Raw genomic sequence first — 21105 nt, 5'->3', positions numbered from 1 at the left:
TTCTTTCATCAATGTCTTACTGTCTTCAGTGTACAGATCTTTCACTTCCTTGGTCAAATTTATTGCTATGCATTTTATTCTTTCTGATGCAATTGTAAATGGAATTGTTTTCTTAATTTTTCTTCCTGGTAGTTGATTGTTAACATATCGAAATGCTACTGATTTTTTGTGTTTTGATTTTGTATCCTGCAACTTTGCTGAACCTGTTTACTAGTTCTAGCAGTTTCGATGGAGTCTTTAGTTTTTCTATATATAATGATATAATATCAGATCATCTGCAAATAAAGACTGTTTTACTTCTTCCTTTCTATTTTGGAGACTTTTGTCTTTCTTGCCTAATTGCTCTGGCTAGGACTTTCAGGACTATGTTGAATAAAAGTGGTGAGAGTGGGCATCTTTGTCTTTTTCCTGATCTTAGAGGAAATGCATTCAGCCTTTCATCATTCAGTGGGCTTGTAATAGATGGCCTTAATTATGTTGAGGTATGTTCCCTTTATATGTACTATGTTGACAGTTTTTATCATAAATAGATGTTGAATTTTGTCAAATGCTTTTTCTGCATCTATGGAGATGATCATATAGTTTTTATCTTTTATTTTTTTTAATTTTATTTATTTTTCTACAGCAGGTTCTTATTAGTTATCTATTTTATACATATTAGCGTATATATGTCATACCCAATTTCCCAATTCATCCAACCACCACCACTACCCCCGCCACTTTCCCCCCTTGGTGTCCATACATTTGTTCTCTACATCTGTGTCTCTATTTCTGCCCTGCAAACCGGTTCATCTGTACCATTTTTCTAGGTTCCACATATATGCGTTAATATACGATATTTGTTTTTCTCTTTCTGACTTACTTCACTCTGTATGACAGTCTCTAGATCCATCCACGTCTCTACAAATGACCCAACTTCGTTCCTTTTTATGGCTGAGTAATATTCCATTGTATATATGTACCACATCTTCTTTATCCATTCGTCTGTCAATGGGCATTGCTTCCATAACCTGGCTATTGTAAATAGTGCTGCAATGAACTTTGGGGTGCATATGTCTTTTTGAATTATGGTTTTCTCTGGGTATATGCCCAGTAGTGGGATTGCTGGGTCATATGGTAATTCTATTTTTAGTTTTTTAAGGAACCTTCATACTGTTCTCCATAGTGGCTGTATCAATTTATATTCCCACCAACAGTGCAAGAGGGTTCCCTTTTCTCCACACCTTCTCCAGCATTTACTGTTTGTAGATTTTCTGATGATGCCCATTCTAACTGGTGTGAAGTGATACCTCATTGTAGTTTTGATTTGCATTTCTCTAATAATTAGTGATGTTGAGCAGCTTTTCATGTGATTCTTGGCCATCTGTATATCTTCTTTGGAGAGATGTCTATTTAGGTCTTCTGCCCATTTTTGGATTGGGTTGTTTGTTTTTTTAATATTGAGCTGCATGAGCTGTTTATATATTTTGGAGGTTAATCCTTTGTCCGATGATTCATTTGCAAATGGTTTCTCCCATTCTGAGGGATGTCTTTTCGTCTTGTTTATGGTTTCCTTTGCTTTGCAAAAGCTTTGAAGTTTCATTAGGTCGCATTTATTTTTGTTTTTATTTCCATTACTCTAGGAGGTGGATCAAAACAGATCTTGCTGTGATTTATCTCAAAGAGTGTTCTTCCTATGTTTTCCTCTAAGAGTTTGATAGTGTCTGGTCCTACATTTAGGTCTCTAATCCATTTTGAGTTTATTTTTGTGTATGGTGTTAGTGAGTGTTCTAATTTCATTCTTTTATATGTAGCTGTCCAGTTTTCCCAGCACCAATTATTGAAGAGGCTGTCTTTTCTCCATTGTATATCTTTGCCTCCTTTGTCATAGATTAGTTGACCATAGGTGCGTGGGTTTATCTCTGGGCTTTCTATCTTGTTCCATTGATCTATATTTCTGTTTTTGTGCCAGTACCATATTGTCTTGATTACTGTAGCTTTGTAGTATAGTCTGAAGCTAGGGAGTCTGATTCCTCCACCTCCGTTTTTTTCCCTCAAGACTGCTTTGGCTATTCGGTGTCTTTTGTGTCTCCACACAAGTTTTAAGATTTTTTGTTCTAGTTCTGTAAAAAATGCCACTGGTAATTTGATAGGGATTGCATTGAATCTGTAGATTGCTTTGGGTAGTATAGTCATTTTCACAATATTGATGCTTCCAATCCAAGAACATGGTATATCTCTCCATCTGTTTGTGTCATCTTTGATTTCTTTCATCAGTGTCTTATACTTTTCTGAGTAGAGGTCTTTGTCTCCCTTGGTAGGTTTATTCCTAGGTATTTTATTCTTTTTGTTGCAATGGTAAATGGGAGTGTTTCCTTCATTTCACTTTCAGATTTTTCATCATTAGTGTATAGATATGCAAGAGATTTCTGTGCATTAATTTTGTATCCTGCAACTTTACCAAATTCATTGATTAGCTCTAGTTTTCTGTGGCATCTTTAGGATCCTCTATGTATAGTATCATGTCATCTGCAAACAGTGATAGTTTTACTTCTTCTTTTCCAATTTGTATTCCTTTTATTTCTTTTTCTTCCCTAATTGCCGTGGTTAGGACTTCCAAAACTCTGTTGAATAATAGTGGTGAGAGTGGACATCCTTGTCTTGTTCCTGATCTTAGAGGAAATGCTTTCAGTTTTTCACCATTGAGAATGATGTTTGCTGTGGGTTTGTCGTATATGGCCTATATTATGTTGAGGTAGGTTCCCTCTATGCTCACTTTCTGGAGAGTTTTTTACCATAAATGGGAGTTGAATTTTGTCAAAAGATTTTTCTGCATCTATTGAGATGATCATATGGTTTTTATTCTTCAATTTGTTAATATGGTGTGTCACATTGATTGATTTGCGTATATTGAAGAATCCTTGCATCCCTGCGAATAATCCCACTTGATCATGGTGTATGATCCTTTTAATGTGTTGTTGGATTCTGTTTGCTAGTATTTTGTTGAGTATTTTTGCATCTATATTCATCAGAGATATTGGTCTGTAATTTTCTTTTTTTGTAGTATCTTTGTGTGGTTTTGGTATCAGGGTGATGGTGGCCACATAGAATGAGTTTGGGAGTGTTCCTTCCTCTGCAATTTTTTGGAAGAGTTTGAGAAGGATGGGTGTTAGCTCTTCTCTAAATATTTAATAGAATTCACCTGTGAAGCCATCTGATCCTGGACTTTTGTTTGTTGGAAGATTTTTAATCACAGTTTCAATTTCACTACTTGTGATTGGTCTGTTCATATATTCTAGTTCTTCCTGGTTCAGTCTTGGAAGGGTATACCTTTCTAAGAATTTGTCCATTTCTTCCAGGTTGTCCATTTTATTGGCATAGAGTTGCTTGTAGTAGTCTCTTAGGACGTTTTGCATTTCTGCGGTGTCCATTGTAACTTCTCCTTTTTCATTTCTAATTTTATTGATCCCTCTCCATCTTTTTCTTGATGAGTCTGACTAAAGGTTTATCAATTTTGTTTATCTTCTCAAAGAACCAGCTTTTAGTTTTATTGATCTTTGCTATTGTTTTCTTTGTTTCTATTTCATTTATTTCTGCTCTGATCTTTATGATTTCTTTCCTTCTACTAACTTTGGTTTTGTTTGTTCTTCTTTCTCTAGTTCCTTTAGGTGTAAGGTTAGATTGTTTATTTGAGATGTTTTTTGTTTCTTGAGGTAGGCTTGTATTGCCATAAACCTCCCTCTTAGAACTGCTTTTGTTGCATCCCGTAGGTTTTGGATCGTCATGTTTTCATTGTAATTTGTCTCTAGGTATTTTCTGATTTCCTCTTTGATTTCTTCAGTGATCTCTTGGTTATTTAGTAACGTACTGTTTAGCCTCCATGTGTTTGTGTTTTTTTAAAGATTTTTTCCCCTGTAATTGATTTCTAATCTCATAGCGTTGTGGTTGGAAAAGATGCTTGATATGATTTCAATTTTCTTAAATTTACTGAGGCTTGATTTGTGACCCAAGATGTGATCTATCCTGGAGAATGTTCTGTGTGCACTTGAGAAGAAAGTGTAATCTGCTGTTTTTGGATGGAATGTCCTATAAATATCAATTAAATCTATCTGTACTATTGTGTCATTTAAAGCTTGTGTTTCCTTACTAATTTTCTATTTAGATGATCTGTCTATTGGGTTAAGTGAGGTGTTAAAGTTCCCCACTATTATTGTGTTACTGTCGATTTCCTCTTTTATAGCTTTTAGCATGTACTGAGGTGGTCCTATGTTGGGTGCATATATATTTATAATTGTTATATCTTCTTCTTGGATTGATCCCTTGATCGTTATGTAGTTTCCTTCCTTGTCTCTTGTAACATTCTTTATTTTAAATTCTATTTTATCTGATATGAGTATTGCTACTCCAGCTTTCTTTTGATTTCCATTTGCATGGAATATCTTTTTCCATCCCCTCACTTTCAGTCTGTATGTGTCCCTAGGTCTGAAGTGGGTCTCTTGTAGACAGCATATATACGGGTCTTGTTTTTGTATCCATTCAGCAAGCCTGTGTCTTTTGGTTGGAGCATTTAATCCACTCACGTTTAAGGTAATTATTGATATGTATGTTCCTATTACCATTTTCTTAATTGTTATGGGTTTGTTTTTGTAGGTCCTTTTCTTCTCTTGTGTTTCCCACTTAGAGAAGTTCCTTTAGCATTTGTTGTAGAGCTGGTTTGGTGGTGCTGAGTTCTCTTAGCTTTTGCTTGTCTGTAAAGCTTTTGATTTCTGCATTGAATCTGAATGAGATCCTTGCTGGGTAGAGGAATCGTGGTTGTAGGCTCCTCCCTTTCATCACTTTAAATATGTCATGCCCTCCCTTCTGGCTTGTAGAGTTTCTGCTGAGAAATCAGCTGTTAACATCATGGGAGTTCCCTTGTATGTTATTTGTCATTTTTCCCTTGCTGGTTTCAATAATTTTTCTGTCTTTTGTTTTTGCCAAATTGATTACTATGTGTCTCGGTGTGCTTCTCCTTGGGTTTATCCTGTATGGGAGTCTCTGTGTTTCCTGGACTTGGGTGGTTGTTTCATTTCCTATGTCAGGCAAGTTTTTGACTATAATCTCTTCAAATATTTTCTCTGGTCCTTTCTCTCTCTCTTCTCCTTCTGGGACCCCTATAATGCAAATGTTGTTGTGTTTAAGAGGTCTCTTAGGCTGTCTTCATTTCTTTTCATTCTTTTTTCTTTATTCTCTTCCACAGCAGTGAATTCTACCATTCTGTCTTCCAGGTCACTTATCCGTTCTTCTGCCTCAGTTATTCTGCTATTGATTCCTTCTGGTGTAGTTTTCATTTCATTTATTGTATTGTTCATCTCTGTTTGTTTGTTCTTTAATTCTTCTAGGTCTTTGTTAAACATTTCTTGCATCTTCTCGATCTTTACCTTCATTCTTTTTCCGAGGTCCTGGATCATCTTCACTATCATTATTCTGAATTATTGTTCTGGAAGGTTGCCTATCTCCACTTCATTTAGTTGTTTTTCTGGGGTTTTATCTTGTTCCGTCATCTGGTACATAGCCCTCTGCCTTTTAATCTTGTCTTTCTTTCTGTGGATGTGGGTTTTGTTCCACAGGTTGCAGGATTGTAGTTCTTCTTGCTTCTGCTGTCTGCCCTCTGGTGGATGAGGCTACCTAAGAGGCTTGTGCAAGTTTCCTGATGGGAGGGAATGGTGGTGGGTAGAGCTGGCTGTTGCTCTGGTGGGCAGAGCTCAGTAAAACTTTAATCCGCTTGTCTGCTGATGGGTGGGGCTGGGTTCCCTCCCTGTTGGTTGTTTGGCCTGAGGCGACCCAACACTGGAGCCTACCCGGGCTCTTTGGTGGGGCTAATGGCGGACTCTGGGAGGGCTCATGCCAAGGAGTACTTCCCAGAACTTCTGCCGCCAGTGTCCTTGTTCTCATGGTGAGACACAGCCACCCCCTGCCTCTGCAGGAGACCCTCCAACACTAGCAGGTAGGTCTGGTTCAGTCTCCTATGGGGTCACTGCTCCTTCCCCTGGGTCCCGATGCGCACACTACTTTGTGTGTGCGCTCCAAGAGTGGAGTCTCTGTTTCCCCCAGTCTTGTCAAAGTCCTGCAATCAAATCCCGCTAGCCTTCAAAGTCTGATTCTCTAGGAATTCCTCCTCCTGCTGCCGGACCCCCAGGTTGGGAAGCCTGACATGGGGCTCAGAACCTTCACCCCAGTGGGTGGACTTCTGTGGTATAAGTGTTCTCCAGTTTGTGAGTCACCCACCCAGCAGCTATGGGATTTGATTTTATTGTGATTGCGCCCCCTCCTACCGTCTCATTGTGGCTTCTCCTTTGTCTTTGGATGTGGAGTATCTTTTTTGGTGAGTTCCAGTGTCTTCCTGTCGATGATTGTTCAATTAGTTGTGATTCCGGTGCTCTCGCAAGAGGGAGTGAGAGCACGTCCTTCTACTCCACCATCTTGAACCAATCTCCCCGTGGGGTATCTTTTTTTGTGAGTTCCAGTGTCTTCCTGTTGATGATTGTTCAGCAGTTAGTTGTGATTCCAGTGCTCTCACAAGAGGGAGGGAGCACACGTCCTTCTACTCTGCCATCTTGAACCAATCTCTCTCTTTCATTTTATTAATGTGGTGTATCACTTGACTGATTTTCACATGTGGAATCACCCTCGTATCCCAGGAATAAATCCCACTTGATCATGGTATATATTCTTTTAATGTGTTGTTGAATTAGATTTGCTAGTATTTTGCTGAGGATTTTTGTATCTATGTTCATCAGGAATCTTGTTCTGTAATTTTCTTTTCTCATGACACCCTTGCTTAGTTTTGGTGTCAGAGTAATGCTGGCCTTGTAAAATGGGTTTGGAAGTATTCCTCTCTCTTCTATACTTTTTGGAGGAGCTTGAGAAGAACTGGTATTAATTCTTAGAATGCCTAGTAAAATTCACCAATGAAGCCCTCTGATCCTAGGCTTTTGTTTTCTGGGAGGTTTTTGATTACTAATTCAATCTCATTACTAGTAATCAGTCTGTTCAGATTTCCAATTTCTTCATAATGCAGTCTTGGTAGGTTATACGTTTCTAGGAATTTATCCATTTCTTCTAGGTTGTCCAATTTGTTGGCATATTAATTGTTCATAGTATCCTCTTATGACCCTTTATTTTTCTGTGGTATCAGTTGTAATTCTCCTTTTTCATCTCTGATTTTATTTATTTGAGTCTTCTCTGTTTTTTTCTTGGTATGTCTAGCTAAAAGTTTGTCTATTTTGTTTAGTTTTTTAAAAAACCAGTTCTTACGTTCACTGATCTTTTTGATTATCTTTTAAGTCTCTATTTCATTTATTTCCACTCTGTTCTTTGTTATTTCCTTCCTCCTATTAACTTTGGAATTATTTTGCCCTTCTTTATCTAGTTCCTTGAAGTGTAAAGCTAGGTTTCTTAATGTAGGCATTTATTACTATGAACTTCTCTCTTACAACTGCTTTGGCTCCATCTCATATGCTTCTTTTTTTTTTTTCTGGCCACTCTGCGTGGCTTGCGGGATCTCAGTTCCCCGACCAGGAATTGAATCTGGGCCCTCGACAGTGAAAGCGCAGAATCCTAACCATTGGACTACCAGGGAATTCCCATCCCATATACTTTGTTATGTTGTATTTCCATTTTCATTTGTCTCAAGATATTCTTTGATTTCTTGACCTGTTTTGTTGTTCAGTATCACATTGTTTAATCTCCACGTTTGTGGATTTTCTAGTTTTCTTCTAATCGATTTCTAGTTTCATACCACTGTGGTTGGAAAAGTTGCTTGATGTGATTTCAGTCTTCTTAAATTTGTTAAGACTTGTTTTGCAGCCTAACATATGATCTATCCTGGAGAATGATCCATGTGCACTTGAGAAGAATATGTATTCTGCTGTTTTTGGATGTAATGTTTTATAAATATCTGTTAAGTCCATCTGGTCTAACTTGTCTTTTAAGTTCAGTGTTTTCTTATTGATATTCTGTATGATTCCATTATTGAAAGTAGGGTACTGAGTCCATTCCAATTACTGTATTGCTGTTGATTTCTCCCTTCAGGTCTGTTAATATTTGCTTTGTATATTTAGGTGCTCTTACGTTGGGGTGCATAAATATTTACAAATGTTATATTGTCTTGTTGGACAGACATTTTTATCATTATGTAATGCCCTTCTTTATCTCTTATTACAGTCTTTGTCTTAAAGTCTATTTTGTAGAACTACCATACGACGCAGCAATCCCACTACTGGGCATATACCCTGAGAAAACCATAATTCAAAAAGAGTCATGTACCAAAATGTTCATTGCAGCTCTATTTACAATAGCCAGGACTTGGAAGCAACCTAAGTGTCCATCATCGGATGAATGGATAAAGAAGATGTAGCACATATATACAATGGAATATTACTCAGCCATAAAAAGAAACGAAATGGAGGTATTTGTAGTGAGGTGGATGGAGTTAGAGTCTGTCATACAGAGTGAAGTAAGTCAGAAAGAGAAAAACAAATACAGTATGCTAACACATATATATGGAATCTAAGGAAAAAAAAAAAAGGTCATGAAGAACCTAGTGGCAAGATGGGAATAAAGACACAGACCTACTAGAGAATGGACTTGAGGATATGGGGAGGGGGAAGGGTAAGATGTGACAGGGTGAGAGAGTGGCATGGACATATATACACCACCAAATGTAAAATAGATAGCTAGTGGGAAGCAGCCGCATAGCACAGGGAGATCAGCTTGGTGCTTTGTGACCACCTAGAGGGGTGGGATAGGGAGGGTGGGAGGGAGGGAAACGCAAGAGGGAAGAGATATGGGAACATATGTGTATGTATAACTGATTCACTTTGTTATAAAGCAGAAACTAACACACCACCGTAAAGCAATTATACTCCAATAAAGATGTTAAAAAAAAAAAAAGTCTATTTTGTCTGATACAGGTATAGCTACTCCTACTTTCTTCTGGCTTTTGTATGTATGGAATATCTTTTCCCATCCCTTTACTTTGAGTTTGTGTGTGGTCTTAAAGCTGAAGTGAGACTCTTGGAGGCAGCATACACTTGGGTCTTATGTGTTTATCCATTCAGCCACTCTATGACTTTTGATTGGAGAATTCAGTCCATTTACATTTAAAGTAATTTTTGATCAGTATGGACTTACTATTGTCATTTTGTTCATTGTTTTCTGGCTGTTTTGTAATTCCTTTTTTCCTTGCTTCTCTAACTCTTTTCCTTTGTGATCTGATGATCTTCTGCAGTGGTATGCTTAGGTTCCCTTCTCTTTATCTTTTGTGTATCTACTCTGGGTTTTTACTTTGTGGATACCATGAGGTTTATATAAAACATCTTACATTTGTAACAGTCTATTTTAAACTGATAACAACTTAAGTTAAATGCATACTAAAGCTCTACATTTTTACCCTCCCCCCACCATGTTTCATGTTTTAGTCGTCATAATTTACATCTTTTTTATCTTGTCTATCTGTTAACAAATTATTATAGTTACAGTTATTTTTTGTACTATTTTTGTCTTTTAACCTTCATACTAGATTTATAAGTGATTTATTCACTACCACTACAACATAAGAGTATTTTGAATTTAACTATATATTTACCTTTAGCAGTGAGATTTACACTTTTATATCTGTTCCTGTTACTAATTAGAGCCCTTCTGTTTCAGCTTGAAGACCATCCTTTATCACATTTCTTGTAAAGCCCATCTAGTGGTGCTGAACTCCTTTAGCCTTTGCTTGTCTGGAAAACTCCTTATCTCTTCTACTAAAATGAACTGCCAATTCTAATATGCTATGATGACCATACCCTCATAGTTTTACACATTTTGAAACCAAAACTCTAGCTAATATGACAGCAATGTCCTTTCCACCTGTATACTTAGCTAGTCTACTAGATAAGACAGAGGAATGTAAATGTCCCTCGGTATTATCACTAATAGTATTAGTCAAATAATCTTTAATAAATCTCAATTAAAATAATTCCCTTAGTGATCTTAAAATATATGGAAGAGGCTTTAAAGACTATTTTTAGAACATAAAGCAGACAGAGGTTCTGATTTCAGATACTATGTATGGAAGAAAGGCAAGTACTACAAATAATTAAAGGCAATTCATTTCCCCAGGGAAAAATGTGCTCTAAGATGACATACTGTAAAGTGATTTATAGCATATTGACTGTAGTTCTTCTAATGAAAAAACAATTGTCCAAGTTTTCCCTGGCGAACACTCTCAGTAACAACAATCCATGCTCATAGAAAGTCATGAGTTAGAAAATGAGACCCAAATGAACTCTCAGCTGGGAAAAGCCAACAATAATTAATTTAACACCAGTCATTTGTAGAGAACATGTATACATTTCAAAATTTCCCTTGAGAAAAACAGGTCATTGAACGGCAGAGGCCACATATTTGAATATGTTCAAAGAACTTTTACTTAATAAGATAACATGCTCCAAAGGTTTTACATTAAAAAAGCCTTGTTTTTAGGACTAGGTAGTTATGATAAATAGTTGGTCAATATCATCATTTGAATTTCAATATTGTAGTAAGTGTTTCTGAAAAACATCACTAAAGTGAGTTCACATTGAACTTGGAACTTGGACAATATATTCTTCAACAGCAGCAGAGAGAAAACGGTGTCATTAAATGGGGCTTTATTCTGATTCATTGGCTAAGAAAATGGGAACAGTTTGAAATCTTCCATGTTGTTTCATTTTAATGAGCAGAGAGCATTTTTCATGTCCTTATTAAAGCGGTTAATGTGTTTCTCTAGTCTCATTATCACCACCAGAGTATACTCTCTGTTGTTTCATAACCAAGACAACTCCTTTTCATTTCAGAGAAGTCAAATTTGATTGCTCACATGTGGTTGTTAATAAAACTCCTGTGGCGCTGCTCAAGGTGCCCATGGGGATTGTACAATTATTTATATTTTCTTATGGTTTTCTATAATTATTGTGATTGTACTTTCACAGAGTAAATGTATCTCCACCAATTAAAGCAGTGGTGGGTTAAGAATATTCATCAGACTTGTGTGAAAGGATATTGTTCTTAGGGTTTTGCAAAGCACAGAAATTAAACTGCTGTTATCATGTATTCAACCCAAGTGTTAAAATTAAAATGCTCAGCAACTTTGGAGTTTATCTGAGCAGATGTTAACTATTTAAGAAAAAATAAACATTATACAGGACTTGCATTCATGATATGATTCTTTGTTGTATTCAAAGTGCTGGAAAGGAAAACTGCTACACAAACTTGGGAGATATAGTTTATGGTATATGACCAATTTGGATTATTGTTAATTCAGGTCAATTTAAAACTGCAGAATCATAAAATTCCAAGAAATCTCATTTTGCTTTACATCTTTGTATCTTATTTGCTTCACCCCTTTATTTCCTTTGAGGACTCCAGGACTAAGAAAGAGCATGCATAAAAACAAGCATCTGAGGCTATCAACTAGAAAACACACAATATAACCTTTCATATTTTGTCATAGAGAAATTTCATTCTATCTAGTTTGACAGTGCTTGCAGCAAAAGTGATCAGCTGTACTTCCATGCCATTAGCTGTCATTTTGACGCTAGAATTTTAGCCTGCTGTGTGTGAGATGTGACTGTCCATGCACAATTCCCATCAAAGGTAATTTTATGTGCAATGGTGTGTAAAATTTACCTCTAATTATGATAAGGTCACTGATGGGTCATTTATGATATGCTCTCAGGAGACAATTGCAGTGAATAGCTTTTGGCAAGATTCATCTGGAGAAATTAAATTGGTCTGACCATGACTCAATAGAAAGTAAAAGACTCTTAGAAAATTATTCCTCAATCATGTTTAAAGTTCTAAAGGAACCCAAAGAGGGGCAGTTTGCACAGTGGTGAAGGTTGGGAGTTTTGAAATTATACAGACCTGAGACTTAACCTAGGATCTCTATGCCTAGAAAGTCCTATCTGATCTGGCTTCTGCATATCTCTTGGTTTCTATTTCTGACATTCGCTCCCTCATTACCTGGGCTGTAGCACCATTGGCCTCCTTCCTGGTTTTTGAACATGTCATGGTCACTCATGCTTTGGGAGTCTTTGCACCACAGAGTTTCCTGTAGTTGTACGCTCTTCCTTCAGATCTTCATGTGCCTGGAACTTCCTGCTCTTTTACTTTCCAATTAGTGGAATGGGTTGTATCCACTCTCTGAACTACCCAGACACAGCCTCCTCCTATCTAACGTTGCCACCTCCTAACTAGGTAATCACTATTGTGTCATCCTACTGATGTTCTTGAAGTACTAATCATAGTCTTAAGTTATTTATTTACTGCTTAATGTATAATTAAGTTTGCATATGACAATAGGGAGAAAAAAAATCTAAGAATGAAAGGTGTCTTGACTAGGAGATCCCACACTCTTGAAACCCCACTGACATTAACTATACAAGTCACTGGTCTAATACTGCTTGATAAAATGGACTAAAAAGAATATCTTTGGGTTGGAGAAACGTCTTGGACTTTATGTAAGACAGCATGAAAATAAAACACCTGATGAGAAATTTTATTAAAATAGTCATTAGAGTGATTTCACTTTTCACTATGATCATGATGGACCTCCATGAAGGGAGAATATGTTAGTCACTTTAGTTATTAACACTTCTTGAAGAGGGTTTTTATATGTAATGGTGGGAAAATGAAAATTTGAGATGAATAAATATAGTGAAATTTTATATTTATTTAAATCTATCAGTTTTGTTTTTAGTCTTCTTTCCCAAGATAACTTACTTATAGACATAACAGTGACTTTTCAAATGGTTCATGTTCAGCTAATATTTGTCAACAAACGACTAAGTGCTGGATGGACTGGAAGATCATCTTTGGGTTTCAATCCTTAATGCAAATTGTAACAATAACAACAAGAACAAAGATGAAATCCTTACCAAAGGGTCCAGTCGTGGCCACAGTACGGCTGAACATTTCCAAGGTAGAATCCCAGAGATTGAGTGACCTCCACAAGATTGGTAAAGTCAAGACTAATGCTGTTGAAAAGTACAGAGGTCATGATAATCTCATCAATAGCCCATACATCCTCTCCCTGGGAAGAATGATATGGTTGCCACCATCTGAACTGAATTCCAAACTGTCTTGCATCATCTGGTAATTCTACAGAGATTATTCTAAAGGAGAAAATAGAAGTAAAAATTCAGATTACTTTGATTATCTTAAAATACAAACATTTATAGCAGGATCTTTTTTTCCTACAGTATAATATTTGAAAAAAATAATTCTCCCACTATGACAAACATTCTTGAGATTTCCAATTTCCTGTCTGACTCCAACAAAGTCTTCTCAACACATCTAAAACTGTGACTTTGCTTGCACTCAGCTGCTCTCAGAAAAGCTAACTCAATAAAACATAGTTGTCAATGTGGCAGGATTTGCCTAAGTCTGGTAAAGGATCTTGGGCAGCTTGTTACACACATTATAGTTTTGGGCTGGTTGGAACCATGGCACTTCCTCATTCCCATGAGTTTAGCATAGTGTGCGAGGTCACTTGCTGTGTCATGGCAGCTATGACAGTAAACCTGTATCTGACAAGTGGGGAAGAAAATTAAGAATAATATCTAATTTCCAGGAGCAATCATTGTACACAGCAGCAGGAACTATATATTAATTGCCACTGCAATGACATCTGCTTGAAAGCTCCATAAATCATAGTACCATGCTGCTCAAATCCGTACACAAGGTGAGATGTGAAACAAATGGTAAATGGAACATTTATCTCCATCAGTGTACAATTCTACACCAGGAGAGGTGTTTGCAGTAAACGCACACTGAAGGGACTGAATCTTTTTCCTAGTGAGCAAAGAAAAACTCCCTAAGACGGGTAACTAGCTGGATAACTTAGAAATAAATTATTTAAAAACTTCAATGTCTAAGGCTGGATTTACTGAGAAATTAGATTGATTTTCATATTTGTATTATGTTCATCTTTAGTTATTACACAAAGAAACATTAAATCACATCTTGAAAATGTAATTTTTTGCATACTGAAAGTTATTAAAAGTCATATCTATTTTTACTTTAAATAATCTGCACATGAAAATATGGGGTGGAATAACACGATTATCACCATTGATTATAAAAACAGTAAAAAATTGGTAGGACTTTTTGTAATGTGAGAAAACATACTTTTTAAATGATGAGAAATCAATGTTCAAATACAGAAATATAAATTAAAAAACATTTCTTAAACTAAAAAGACATAGCTATAACAGGTTTATGATTTTTTTAAGTACTTTCCACGATCTGCTGAATTTTTTTAACCAATGTGAGTTTATTAAAAGAAACGTACTTATTAAATACTTAATTAAATTATTTCAGTAATTTTCACTTTAATTTTCTAAATATTTATTTATTTATTAAATAATTAAATAATATTTATGTTAACATATCAAATATATAATAAAATAAACTATATTTAAACTGGCTCAACAATGAAAACATCATGCATTAATTTAATAATTTAATTTGATTAGCATTATGTTATTAGAAAATTATAATTTTCTTTTAATATTAATAATTTTAAAAGCAGTTACTGTTCTCTCTGATGAAAATAAATATAATATTAAAAATTAACAATTGAGAAGTAGAATTTTTCGGGCAACTTTAAAGGAAAATAAAGTGCATATGTGTGTGAGAACAGTAACTGAAGTGACCAATATTTCCCCCAGCAGAGATGTGAAGACTGTGAGTCTGTAGTCAGACTCTTGGGTTAAAGTCAGCACTTTGTCACCTCATGGTTGATAACTTTGCAGCTGCAGGGAAGGTATTTAACTTCTATGTTCCTTAGCATCTTCATCTGTGAAACTGGGATAATAATATTCTTATGGCAAAGTCAGAGACTTTTTTTCTATTTTTCACTATTGTATCTTAGCACCTAGAATAGTGTCTGCCATATAAAAAGAATAACTTCTTGCTGCATAGATGAAGTACATATTATCAGTATACCCTGACAGAGATTCAAACACAGAGGCACAAGGAGGTTAAAGATTTTCTTTTAGGTTAAGCAGCTTTTAACTGACAATGCCAGGGTATGGACCTAGGGAACATGGCTCTAGAGTCTGCGTCCTTTACCTCTACGTTATATCTTGGAGTGGGGTGGGAGTCTCTGCTTTACCACTCTATGCATATTACAGTGGCTGGTTAGAATGGCTATGGAGCCATTTGATCAGAATATTCCTAGATGAGAACCCAGGGACTTAGGTCAACTTTCTGTCTCAAACTTCCTTTTTTGGATAGGTACTAAGCTCATGGATTTCCTGTAATCAAATACAATAATCAAGACAAAAATAAAACATAATTAGACTTCATAATAATTTTAGAATAAGAAACCAAGCCCCATAATTAAGAAAAATCTAGAATAATTTTAGTCTCACCAAAAATATATAGTTTTATGTTAATAAGAATGCCAATTAGTTCACAAGGCAGTCTAGTCAGTTAGAATTAAAAGATTAACTTAGATATATTTACAGGCTTTAACTTTTATAAATATCAAGCAGATAGAGTTCTTTCACTTACTGAGTGAATTATAGGTAAGGAAATTATTAGAAATCAGCTAGGAATAACAGTAGTTAGCCAACTAGCATATCTAATTTATGGATCACACTTCATTTTCGAACAACCATGGCAGAAAGGAACAATATGGAATTCACAGCAATTACAGACAGCAATTTATACTGAAGAAAACACAGCAAATGGCTAAAGGCATCAATAATTAACTGTCTCATGGAGAGTTTACATGGTTTGTACTATTTCTCATATAAAACATAATTTAGTGTCTAGAATATATCAAATTCTACTTCTGCCATGTCACCTTTTATTAATATTTATAAGAGAGACGGGGAGGAGGGAAGAGTCTCTTGGACAGAGGCAATATATATAAAATGAAAGTGTTCTTGGTTGCACTACCACGTTCTCCTTTTAAAAAAATCTCCCCTCTGATCTTAATCTTTCAAGCTGTGCACATACCTAATGCTGAAAAGCCACCTTGGTTCTGCTTAGAAGAAAAATGTTGCTGTCAAATGGCAGACAAGATTAAATGTACCTTTGCAATAGTACATTAAATGTATAATTTCTTTTCATATCAACAAAGATTAATTAAATTTCATGCTACAAATTGATTACTGAATTTTGAAGCTGTCCATCCTTGTTAGAAAAAATTGTGTTTTGGGCCAATTTAACTTAGGACAATGACATTTTCTTCATGCTTTCATCATTTTTATTATCACCTTGATTTTTGCTTAATTTTCTTTTAATGCTTATTATGGAGAACCTATGAAATGTTTCTTTAGGATTCATATGTCTCTACTGAGTGAGAAAGTTGAGTTTAGTCTTATATTTACCCTTATAGGGAAAAGACTCAACACATCTGGTGCATTCTTAAATTTTACAACATATAGTATTTACCACTCATAATAGTTGTTAACTATTATCTCTGTTACATGCTACTTCATCTTCTAATGAAAATAAAAGTTCTCATCTATTTGCAAATACTTAAATGAAGGGATAGCTCTAGGCAGAATTTTAGAGTATATAAACTCTATCATCATTGCCCCTGTCCTTTTGCCATGGTGCCAATGCACACTTCAGTGCCCAAAGTCCTCACTCTTTTTCACATCTTTCCATGATCAACATGTATGTACTTCCAGGAAGGTAAACTGTATTAGCTCTTTATATCTGAAAGTGAATGTAAGTCACAGTGATACCTCCTCTAGTGCTATTTTAACTTTCCCATCCTCCTCTTCTCCTGCTATTTTAAAGGAATTTCAGTGAGCAGGTCAATAAGCGTTCTAGAAAAGGAGAGGACTCTTTGGACTCTTCCGAAATTGTACCACAAATGGTGATTACCACTCTCCCAAAGTGACGGATGGCCCTACTTCAAGTAAAACTTAAATCTCACAATTGTGACTATATATTACGAAATATATAAGCCAAAGAAAAATAGAAGTGGCCTGAAGAAAGGGCTTTAAATACAGCCTCCACTCCATCTTTGCCAGGGACTCTATACATGCTGGAAAAACGCCTTTATACTCATTACTTAATTATATTACATGCAAATTTAAAAAACATATTGGTCATCAGATTTTATGAGTTATTATCTCATATAATTTATTACAATATATTATCATATATTGCTAAAAAATATTTATCAACAGCATTTATAATTTAGTACCATATTAAAATCGTACCTAATAGTTTGCACTATAGTTGAATAAGGAAAGTAGTGTTAGTTATTTTTCTCTTTCCTAGGTATCAAAATATTTCCCTTAGATGCACATTTCAGAATATGAGAATAAAGTTCTTCAAATTACCAGAAGTCAGTAGGGCAAATGAATTACAAGATTGCAGCTTTCTAGTTTTTCATTGCAAGAGGCATCAATCTTTGTCCTCACCATCTCTCAATGCAAAAGCATCTGGACTCTTACACCACTTGAATGATGATTTCCCCAGGAAGGAGATATCACCCTTACCAATTTTTCCAAGTGCTTTCCAACATACCTGGGCTCATGATAGTTGAGATATGAATAATGCTCCAAGAGTTTCCAAGTTATCCCATTATCATAAGAATAATGCAATAAAACACCTTCACCAGGCTGGTCAGGGGCTTTGCATGTGCTCAGAACAGACTTGCTGCCCAGCCTCAATGTGAACTGGAGAAACCTAGAAATGAATTGTCGATAATTAGTGTGCATAAACATTTTAAATCATAACATTCATTCTGGCTTTTAAAGAATTTTGAACAAATTTAAATAAACTACTCAAAAGCTGTAGGTTTCCACTCATCCCTCTTCTATAAAATGTAAGTAATTTCACTGTGATATGTATGAATATATGTAGAAGATGAGGTCACTGCATGTGTTTTGTAGACAGATATATCTATACAAATATAACGGTATGTTTATACATATTTGTATACTACATACTTGTGTACATACAGTTAAAACGCCAATCATTCTTTTGCTGCATTATTTATTAAGCACTAGGGGAAGGAAAGATGTAGAGTAAATCTAATCAGCCTCTGCAAGCTGTCAAATAAATAAAACTGCATAAATAATTAACTAGCCCTTGGCTTAAGGACAGTTTTGATGCTAACAGTTCATATTTTAAAAAATCTAGTCAGTCATTAGTATCTTAACGTCATCAGTGAGCCTTTTAATTTATTAAAAACTAGGGCAAATTAACTCTATATAAACTATAAGCTTCCTCTCATCCTGGTTGAAAATCAGAAGATATATATTAGTAAAAAAGAAAAAAATTGAAAATTAATAGGTTTGAATTCAATTGTTATCTTGTTTCTGTATGTATTCCACCCTGTTTTAACTCACCTGGATTGTGAGCTGTCAAGGAAAGATGTAATTAGCTGACGCCTCCCATCTTTGTTGAAAACCAGGGCCTTACCACTGGCCAAGACACCACAGCCAAAGCTGACTTCAGCACCACGGATAGAGTAAAAGTTATGGTAAGAGGAGAGCCTGGAACTGCCAAAGCTTTCAGAAATAAACATTGGGAATGTCTGGGATGCCATCTCACAAGCTGGGCCAGAAAATCCAGGGTCACACCTGAAAAAGAAACCATGATATTAAATCTTAAACTGTTGGCCCTTTCAGGGATTCCTTTATCTACTTTGGGGATGAGGAAGTCCAGAGGCCAGGATTGGACTGAATGGTAAGCAAGGCTCATTCGTCTTTGGAGAATACTGAATGTGAAGACTTGATATGGGAGAAGTAATTGTAAATATCCCAAAAGAATACAGCTTTTGCACAGTCCTGCTGTAAAAAAAAGCTTATGATTAAAACAATAATTCAGCACTCACCTTCAACCAATGCCAGTAATTTATCTGCAAATGCATCTATGCTTGTGCACATTTCCAATTTAAAATCTTTATAAAAGGTATATTATATGTATATAATTTTATTCACAATGATGTTCATTAAATTTGTAAAAGAAACAACATAAACAAAATACTTCTGTAAGATATCTAGAACAAATTTCCTTTAAGAACAAATGTAAAAATACACATTATGTTTTTGACAGTAATTACTGGAAATATTTGGAAAAGATTGGAAACTAGATTGGCATTATAAAGGAAATGTATACACCCTTGACCTAGATAGATGGATGTCCTTAGCAGAACTGTGTTGTCTCTCAGTGGAATTCCACATTAGCGGTGCTTCAAGAAAAAGAAACACACACATACACACACACACACACACACACACACACACACCAGCCTGCCTGCTGCCATGTAAGGATGTGTTGTATTTATGTTAGCTGACTAGAATATATATGGAGCTCCCTGAGTCTTCTATCAGTGAGAAAACTCATCGCAGATGACTTAATAATTGAATATCAGAAACTTTCTATATTTTAAGGAGTTTGCTCATCAGGAATTAGTTTCAAATTCTTTATTTTTACTGCACTATTTCTTTCTCACTATATTTACTATGTTTCCCATTATAAAATTAAATTGGTGTCTTTTTGGGTGCGTGGCAGGGTTCTCATCTAAGCATTCAAAACTTTCTAAAATTTGAAGCAAGTCTTATTTTTATTTATTTATTTTTTATTTTTAATTTTTTATTGAAGTACAGTTGATTTATAATGTGTTAGTTTCTGGTATACAGCAAAGTGATTCAGTTATACATACGTATATTCTTTTTCATATTCTTTTCCATTATGGTTTATTACAAGATATTGAATATAGCTCCCTGTGTTATACAGTAGGTCCTTGTTGTTTATCTATTATATATATAGTAGTGTGTATCTGCTAACTCCAAACTCCTAATTTATCCTTCTACCACCCCTTTTCCCCTTTGGTAACCATAAGTTTGTCTTCTATGTCTGTGAGTCTGTGAAACAAGCCTTTTATAAAGCAAGTGAACCGATGAAGTGATATTATGGCACAACTCATAAGGTTACTTCTTTAGCACTAGTGCAGAAACTGGGATCTATGCTGGCCTCACAGAGGGTCCATGGAGTGTGTGAATGTCCTGAAATCAAATGCCAAATTTTATGTGTATTGGATATTCTTGGGGGGGTTTATAGTTATCACCATTTTATCAAAAAGGTTGCACCCTAAAATGCCAAGAACTACTGTAGCATGAAGTTGAGGTTGTCTTGGCGTTAGGGATGGGAGTGGGAAAGAAAACCAATATTTACACAGCAGGTAAATAAGCCTCAAACAGTTCACTTCTTTCACATGTTACCCCCTTGACTTAGGCCAACTCTGAAGAGCCAAGCAGTTTCTAAAAAGGATAAAAAGTCAGCTAAAGAGGACACATTTTAACATTCGAAAACAATATAGTTTACCATGGCCACAAATTGGGATTAATGTCCCCCAACAACACTATCTATTGCCAGAGTGCTTTTCAGGGCAAATGCGTATCTGTGTATTAAATGCGTCTTCTTCAGCCTACTGACTGGGGGAAACTGGTGATCATTTAAAGAAGACTCACACTGGAGTCAGTTCCCATTTTGAAAGTATACTTTTAAACAAAGGTTACATAATTGGGATAAAATGCTGGTAAGGATTCCACTCATATACATTTATAATACCTTAGTAGCCTTTGTTTTGCAGAAAAATAGTAGGCTGGCACACACGGGGGATTTCAGGAATGACCAGAGGCTCTTCTGACTCCAAATATGTCCCCTACTGGTTCATCTACCCACCCTTAAATGCGGCATTATGGTCACCCTGCATGTCAGGGAAAAAGGCTCCATTGTTAAGACACATGGATAACACTTGTGTAGGAAGGTTTCTAATACTCTCTGTCCTTCTCACTAGCATCTCTAACAGAAATGAGCTTAACAGGATAATAAGTTGTCAGTTTAGAAAATCAGGCCTGGGGATTGTACACAGGCAAGAAAGTGTTAGAAAGCAGGAAAGGTGGAATCCTGTTAGCAAACAATGGTAGTGACTAAGGGAGCGAAATGGGGAGAAAAAGAGCTGCAGAGGCCAAATTCAAGGATCTGTTTAAAGGAAATAAGTGGTATTGAATATGAATTATGTTTCTGTGGAATTCTGCTCAAAATTGAAAGGTGTATATTGCTGGAAAAAGA

At 35.7% G+C, this 21105-nt stretch overlaps 1 protein-coding gene across 1 annotated transcript in view; it reads right to left on the bottom strand.

Moving 5' to 3' along the window:
- RELN (reelin) overlaps positions 1-21105 on the bottom strand; it is a 535801-nt gene that overhangs the window by 146419 nt on the left and 368277 nt on the right. The window contains exons 18-20 of the mRNA XM_061197622.1: positions 18375-18608; positions 17548-17709; positions 12927-13163 (exon numbers count right to left, since the gene is read on the bottom strand). Coding sequence (XP_061053605.1) covers positions 12927-13163; positions 17548-17709; positions 18375-18608 — 633 coding nt within the window. The remainder of the gene's footprint in view (positions 1-12926; positions 13164-17547; positions 17710-18374; positions 18609-21105) is intronic.

This window comes from Eubalaena glacialis, chromosome 8 (genome assembly GCF_028564815.1).
Source record: "Eubalaena glacialis isolate mEubGla1 chromosome 8, mEubGla1.1.hap2.+ XY, whole genome shotgun sequence".
Taxonomy (NCBI): Eukaryota; Metazoa; Chordata; class Mammalia; order Artiodactyla; family Balaenidae; genus Eubalaena; species Eubalaena glacialis.
The sequence above is the reverse complement of the archived record's forward strand: the minus strand, read 5'-3'. Positions and strand labels throughout refer to the sequence as shown.